Source organism: Orbicella faveolata, unplaced genomic scaffold (assembly GCF_042242905.1).
Source record: "Orbicella faveolata isolate gen_17 unplaced genomic scaffold, um_ofav_v1 contig_4, whole genome shotgun sequence".
NCBI classification, from domain to species: Eukaryota; Metazoa; Cnidaria; class Anthozoa; order Scleractinia; family Merulinidae; genus Orbicella; species Orbicella faveolata.
Window position 1 is genome coordinate 11,254,237 of NW_028301569.1, and position 8,156 is coordinate 11,262,392.

The window sequence follows — 8,156 nt, forward strand, 5'->3', positions numbered from 1 at the left end:
ATGGCCGATTTGAGGGAGTACCCTCCAGGGGGAACACCGACATGGCCGACGTGAAGTCATGTGAAAGGGCTAAATTTCTGTGGGAACTTCTCGAGTCAGTTCTCTCGGTTGGTCACCCTTGTACCCAGTCTCTTTTCCTTACTGTGCACGCTTAACAGGGGCTGACCAAAAACAGTGCGGCTCCATACAGGACTGGGCCACTGCCGTTTACTTGAAGTCGAAAGAGTAGCAATGAGACTGAAAGACGGCATTTATTGGGACAACATCATAATAAAGTTACGTATATAATTAATAATTAATAAGAAAAACGACTATCTTAATTAAAAAAATTGAAGTTTAATACATTACTCAGCTTAAGATGGGTAATATCAAAAACCTGAAGATTTTACAATGTTCTATGTTAGCACTACGTTAATTTCCTCAAAAAATGAAAATCGAATCTTGGCCTTCCTATCTTTTGAAGGCTGATAGCAGATCCCCTGTGGATTGAAAACCAAAGCAAGTGAAGTGCTGCCTTATCAAACCCCCTTTGCTACTGGGGAGGGGGAGTTAAGGTGCAAAAATTTCTCTGGGCTCACTGGCAAGCCTGCCATACTAACAGCCTGTATTTTTTCCGCAATTAAATCAAATAACATGGGTGACTTTAAACAATTTTTCTAGGCAATTATATTGCCAGTCAATATAATTATACCACGAAATGGCAACCGTAACGCAAATAAGATTTTGCACCTAACATGATTAACCAATTTAATGCATCTAGAAATTACAATAATTATAAACCCAAATGACTGCCATTCAAAACCAGCCTCGATTTGAATTGTGTGATTAACAACTACATCGTCACACATCTTATGATGTGAGACGATCTTAACATGTCACAAGTTGAACAATCTTTTCTCTCATAACAAAGAAATTGACACCTTCCCAAACAAATCACGAGTAAATACATTTTCCAAGGCATGGTTTGCAATTCCTGTGACCATTCAGACTGTGTAGGAAGACGAGAGGGAAAATAAACTCGATCAAATTATTGAATAATAATGAATATTTCTGATCTTTCACAAGAAACAGGAAGTAACTGGGCTTGAACCAAGAGCCATTTTGTTTTAATGATGGTTCAATAACCAAAACAGTTAACCTTCAACATCAAAGTAATAGAAATAATATTAATAGATTTTTTTTTGGAAAAAATATAGGTAAACTGACAGGGTGTTTGTTTAAGGGGGATTTACCCCTGTCATGATTGAGATAAACAATTAGTGCTGACGCAAAGAATTCAAGATGGTGGTAGCTGTTGCTGTTGTTTCTCCCACCACCAGCCTCTCCCTTTGCTGCTAGCAGTGTCAACAATTCCAGGCTGTACATTGTAGGGTGGAATCTCCCCAGGCATGCTCACACTAACCCCTCGACCCCTTGCTACACCCACTGGTATGTCTCCAGGTTTGGCCAGGATAATCGGCACTTGACTACCAGGGGCCTTGTCGAGGCCCTGACCCCTGGGTAAACCTGGTATCTCAGGAGGGGGTGTACTATATGATTGACCATTGAATGGCATCTGTGGGGACTGAGACATGACCGCCATCTGTCCAGGGATGGTGTGTGGAAGTAGAGCCCCCTGCATGGGAAGTCCAGATGCAAGACCATCTGTACCGAGTGATTCAATGTCGTTTCCACCATCTCCTCGGCCACGAGCGATTATTGGGATGTCGTTTCCACCATCCCCTCCTTCTCGAACCTGACTGATATTTGATGACTTCTTGGGTTTAGTTGGCTGGTCCACATAGCCTATGCTTCTGTCATACTCTTTATCAACCTCCACAGCCCAGGTCACATTACGGGAACCAACACTGCCGCTACGTCTTCCACGTGCAGAGCCGCCACGCCCCCATCTGTTTGGTCTCCCCATCTCTACACTCATTGGACCACCAACCACAATGCGATCCTTATCACTGTAGCCACGCCCTGCCTTGTTACCTGACCAGCGAGCGATAGGCACCCCAGCAACTTCTAACTGACCCCCCAGTCCAGAGACAGGCTGCTTGCTATTTGGACCACGGCCACGCCTGGCATTCATACCCATTCCCTGCATCTGTGGAATGTTAGCACCAGCTGGGAAGAAGTTGGGCATCCCAACACTTTGCAGAGCTGGTGGCACAGGACCAAAGGCATAAGGTACAGGTGTTGGAAGCAAACCATCACCATGTTGGCCAGGGAAACGTGGCATCATGGCACCAGAAGGGAGTCCATGGGGCAGACCAAAGTCTTGCTGCAGACCCTCAGTGATGCACCATTTCATTCGCTGTAGCTTTTCCACTCGTCCACTCTAATGTAAAAAGAAGCATTGTGATCACTATAAAGAGCATGCTTTTTTTGAGACAGCATGTCTTATAGCAATAAATTTTTACGTGGTACAGTACAATCAACACCTCGAGAAGTCCCTCTTTCACTTAGTCTGCCATGAATGATGTGGAAGAAACCCACAAAAAAAAAAGGCTGCATGAAATCCAGTCTCACCCCCAGGATTTCAGGCAGCCATGTTTAGTCAATGGACTTAAGCAAAAGAGGGACTACTCGTAGTCTAAGTGTAATTTAGCTAAAGCAAAGTTCAATAATAATTATATAACACAAACTTTCAACCACACCATTCCCTCAGTGTTCCACAGAATTTTCTAGGGAACAATCACAAATATCATCTTTGAGAACGATAATGCATCAAACCCAGAATTTGCAGCCCATATGAGCCAAACGAAATTGGGCCGTGCGAAAGAGCTTTTTTTACATTTGGGCCATGCAAAAAATGGGACGAGAAAGGAAAGGTCGCAGGAGGGGGGTGGGGAACTTTTGCTATCACATCCCTTTTCAAATGTGAAAAATCTCTTTTGCACAGCCCAATTTCATTTGGTTCATACAGCAATGCATGCTATGTAAAGCCAAGAATTTGTTGATGTTTTAATACCTTTCCATCACACAGTTCAAGAAGGGAGACATTATCTGCAACCATAAGGTACTTGCTATGAAACAGCTTTCCGTCAAAATAATTCCATGGACACACCAGCTCCCAGGGGATAGGAACAGCACAAGCATCATTTGCAAAAATGGCAGCTTGAACACCACGCATAAAGATGGAAGCCAGCTGGACAGCACGAGCATCTACCCGTTTAAGTTTGATTTCTCTCAAATTAGACGCATTGCACTCTGTTGTCAAATGTGGAGACAAAGCTTGGGCAAGGAAAGCATCCAATTCACGAGTTGTTAAAATGAAACGTCCATGTGATATCAGGTACCTGTGAAATATCAAATAAAGCAATGAATCAAAGAAATCATTCACAGGGGATAAGGAGTAGACAGGGGTTACATTAATGTTTTAAGCAGGAAGGCAACTGGTTTTCACAGCCAGGCAAAACGTTTTTAACTGAACTTCTTTATAACAAAAACTTACCTCTAGATGGTCTAGTCAGGCAGGCAAAATTGTCCCTACAGCTTGTCAATTTGCCCAGTGTGCAGCCCTTTTTTGAAAACCATGAGTACAATGAGAGATAACACATCCCTCTGAGTTAACAGTGGTCTCCGTATGGACACTAATAATAGCACTATGTTATAGTAATTAATAAGTATCTTTACATTGGTAACAAACTATTACTGATTGGAAATTAAATGCAATTTGTATGATATGAGTTTTTTTGCAGAAGTTCTAGAGGTACTGGAAAACTTTTTTTTTCAAACCCATAATCAACATTGAACTAATCAAATACCAAACACAGTTACCTTAGAACACAACAAAGAATCACCAGCCTCTTGGGTACAATGACAGTCTGTGTCATGCTAGGAATGTCGCTCATCATACAAGACAGAAAAGCTTTCAATCTGTTATTATCTGCCGTCACTCCCTTGTTGAACCAGAGCTTATCAACTGATGGCACCTCCCAATCAAGAGCAATTGGTTCCACAATATCAGGATCATCCAAACGCCTTCCACCATAAACACACCATTCCTTCACTGCCAAGGAGCTAACATCAAATTTGTCATCTTTTTTCTTCTTAGCTGACAAGTCAAACAGGATTCCATAGACCCTTTGACGAACTTTACGGAACAGGAGTGCAGAGGGGAGGCAGTCGGGCAACTGTTCATCTTCAATTGTGGTGTCAATGGTGATCTCAGCTTTTGTAAGAACTTGGTAAACAGTTTCTATCATCTTTCCATTTTGAAGAAGATGGACAGTAACATCCAGGACACGTTGCGGAATATCTGGGAAGGCACCTTTAACTGTGCTCTCTTCTACTACCAAATAATAATAAAACAACATTACAAGGCAAAACATACAACAAAACAAATTAAAGTATTTGAAACATATGGTGTTTGTAAAAAATGTGAGTTTGAATAATTTTGTTGGTGACTTAGGGTTTCACCATGATTAATCTTGATCAACTTATCAGCAACTAAGAAATGATTGTTAGCACCAGGAAAGAAAACTAGTACATTTCATGGCAACATCAACCTACGTTTTTCTTCTGTATTTTCGACAGAGCTCACATGATTAGCACCCGTCTTTCCACTTGTCAACATCATGGGTGAAGACTCAGAGGAGGGTGGTGGGGTGGGGAGGACTGCAGAAGGTGATACGGAGGGATTGGGGAGTAGTGAACCTTCATGAAGAGGCGACAATGAAGCTGTTGTAGTTTGTAGTGCTGGGGGGTCCTCTGGGGGTGATAAAGGCAAGGAATGCATGATGGCAGACTCTGGAGAATTCTGAACTTGAAGTGATGATAAACTCTGTTGCAATTCTGTGACACTGGGAATTTGCTTTTTGGTACTGTCACTGTTTTGAGGCAGCTGGGAAAAAGTGGACACAAAATAACAAACTTAGTTTCTTATCTAGTAAGGCTGAAACTGCACTTGGTAAGCAGCAAAATACTTGCACAGAAACAGGTAGTTACTTAGTTTAACTTACAACTTTCCTGGAGAATTTCAATGTAATAGAAATGCAACTGGAAGACTTTTAGACTGCAAGTAGAAAACTACTGAGCCAAGAAAACAATGGATTTGACAAGTACTATAGCTGATATTAATATTTAAGTTTTTTTCTAAAAGCTGGCTGCCAGGAAAATATTGCTAGCTGAAAGAGAGCTTATCACAAGCTAAATCTCTACTAGAAAACAAAGACCAAGAGTAGCTTTTGAGGTGGAAAGGCAAAAAAGAACAGCTGGGCTTGTTAATAAACCAGCTTAGTTTTTTTCTCAGCTACATCCCTGCAAGGAATTTCTCAAGAGTTTTAGTAGTTATTCAAAAAGAAAGTATTTACACTTCACTTACAGGTGTGTTCTTTTGTTGTGGAGTTGCAGGTTTTGGGACAAACTGGTGCTGTTGCCAATGCTGCCACATCTTCTGATACTGATGTTCATTCTGTTTGCGACCTGTTTAAAAACAAAACGCTTAAATAACAATTCTCCATATTGGTTGCTCTATATTTCATTTTATCCAGGTTCTGAGAATTTGGTGGTACAGCAAGAATATAGCTCTAGTCAGGTGGGGAGAGAAAATGAAGAAAGCAAACGAAAGGCAGCAGTGGCAGTCTTGCATGCCATAAGTGGATTGAGTGAATGATAATATCTGCTTGACATAAGAATTTAGCTGATGATTAAAACCATGTAACTAAACAATAACCTTGCAATCTAAAAGCTGTGAATACCCATGCTCAAGAGGTTTAATTAATGTTTTCAGCAGGAGAATAACTGGTTTTCACAAGTAGGCAAAACTTTCTGAACTGAACTTCTTTGTAAGAAAAACTTTCCTCCGGATGGTCAAACCAGGCAGGCAAATTTGTCCTCACAGCAAGTTAATTAGTCCATTCCCCAGCCCTTATTGGAACCCCTGAAGCTCTTGGATTTATCTAATGGTATCTCTTCATCTGATGAAAATACATTATAAAGTTATTTCCAGGACCTCAAAAGATCTTAAATGTTTTGTTTAAATGTTTCGTAGCTGTTATTACCTGGAGCAATACCAGGAGACTGTGGGGCTGATTCCTCCTTAGGAAGGCCCGAGTAATGTTCCACAGCCTTTCTAAGTTTCTCTGTGATCTCAGCTAAGTCAACATTTTCTGAGCGGAATACTTGACGAGCAATCCATGGAAGATTTGAAACATCTGCGACATTCTTTAGAAAATTAATTACGCTAGTGATGATGATGTCATTGGCCGGGAAAATTGGCTGGTGCTTCTCTTTGACCTGAAAATGAAAGACTTACTTAATGATGATACTTTGTCACGTTACAATAAATAAATAAATAAATAAATAAATAAATAAATAAATAAATAATAAATTAATTAATTAATTAATTACAATATTTAGAGATAAAGCCATATCAGCCTTAGGTGGTTTTTATGCAGGTCCTCTATCCTGGTCGAATTGGAATTTGGAGTGTTGGTTTTTGTGGAGTGAGGAAAACCAGAGAACCCGGAGAAAAACCCTCGGAGCAAGACAAGAACCAACAACAAACTCAACCCACATATGGCACTGGGCCAGAAGCGAACCTGGACCACATTTTGGGAGGTGAGCACTCTCACCGCTGAGCCATCGCTGCTCCCCATAACGCCACTCTAAAAAGCTTCAACAGGATGAGAGATGATCATTTATTTGTTTGTCACTTTGATGTGTTAATCATGCATTACGAATTAAAACAAGAGTCCTAGAGATAAACTTTTCCTCACTGGGTTGACATACTTTCATTCCACTTTTATATGGAGAATTCAAAGCTACCTTAACACAACATTCCTGTGTTAGTTATTTTCATCCCTTTTGTTGCTCATATATAGACCTTTTTCATAGATGGCTGCCAAAAGCTTAATTCTTTTGAATGCATTTAAATTAGCCTCACTAAACTCGTTTGAGAGTAAAACTTCTTTTGAATTATCAGCTCAAAAAAATGAGGCTAGTCAGGCCAATTTCAATATTTACAAAAGAATATATAATTGGAGCCATTTATGAAAAGGTTCTATTGGACAATATGCCGATTTGTGAGGAAAAAATAACATTGATTGCAGTTATTGTCCAAGTTAGTGATATGAAGCATAACCACCCAGGTATTCCATTTCAAGTAGAGGTAAAATTGAAGACCAATATGAAATATGTTGAAGTGTGCTAATGTATGTACGCCATGTTTTGACTTTTATCAATAAAATATTTACTAATTTATACATATTTACAATGAATTCTCAACAAATATGAAAGAACCTACCTGTACTTTTGCAAGAGGGTGATCTGGACCTAGTAGGTTCCAGTAAAATGAGCCAAGGTTGTCTTCTGGAATGAACGATGTTCCCAGTAAACTAGCGAACAATCCTACTCGATCGTGATGGAGTGTCAGTTCATTTAGCATGGCTTCTCGGTTAAACCGCATTGTCGTAATGTCTTTCTTGGAAAATTTAAGGTGATCGGCGGAAAAGTAATTCGGGACGTCAAACACGAGAAAATCTGCGTGATGGCTGATAACCCCAGCCAAGCATTCGCCTTGACAATAACTCGCCATTTCTTTGTGAAGATCGGCCATAGAAGTGCACACTAAAACACCACAACTGAGAAACGCAAGCCGTAGGCACGTGTTTACCACAGGTGGCGGAAAATACAGTCTTTTTCCTGGATAGGAATTCATTTTCATAACATGACCGAAGATTTGCCGAGCTAATTGTCTTTTTTCGTTTTGAGTTTTGATCCATTCATACAATCTCCCAGAGTCGCCTTCACCGTCGAAATACATCACAATCTCGATATTTTGCTGGCGGAACGACCTTGTGAAATGTTCTACATTGCGTAGCATTTCGTTCCACTGTCCTCCACAAGCCCAATCTGTAGTCGGCCCGTAAAGATGTTTTAAGCAGCTCTTCGCGTCCACAAGCAAGACCGGCTGACCAGCGCTCGTCGCTTTTTTCCCATGAAGGACGGCTTTCAGATCAACTTCTTCGCAAGCATTCGGGCAATTCGCCTCAACGTACTCCTGTAACCCCTGGATTCCCATCTTAGCTACACTATCCTATGGAAAATGCCCGTCGAATTAAGTCTTACATAGAGAAAACAAGGAGATATTCTACTACATGTCTCCTACACGTGTTCACGACCGCCATATTTCACTACACTTGCAAGGAAGTCTGGGTGAGAGGACC

At 40.8% G+C, this 8,156-nt stretch overlaps 1 protein-coding gene across 2 annotated transcripts; it reads right to left on the reverse strand.

Annotated features, from left to right (window-relative positions):
* Positions 1-316: 316 nt before the first annotated feature.
* LOC110059496 (constitutive coactivator of PPAR-gamma-like protein 1 homolog) lies at positions 317-8,139 on the reverse strand. Of its 2 annotated transcripts, none has more exons than XM_020766189.2 (7): positions 7,235-8,139; positions 5,991-6,225; positions 5,312-5,412; positions 4,501-4,831; positions 3,766-4,276; positions 2,957-3,284; positions 317-2,323 (listed from the first exon to the last, which is right to left on the reverse strand). In XM_020766189.2, exons 1-7 carry the CDS (start codon positions 8,009-8,011, stop codon positions 1,277-1,279), a joined length of 3,330 nt encoding a protein of 1,109 aa, XP_020621848.1. In that variant the 5' UTR covers positions 8,012-8,139; the 3' UTR covers positions 317-1,276. The 2 variants fall into 2 exon arrangements, with proteins under 2 accessions (XP_020621848.1, XP_020621847.1); XM_020766188.2 differs by having other exon boundaries at positions 3,766-4,279.
* Positions 8,140-8,156: the final 17 nt, after the last annotated feature.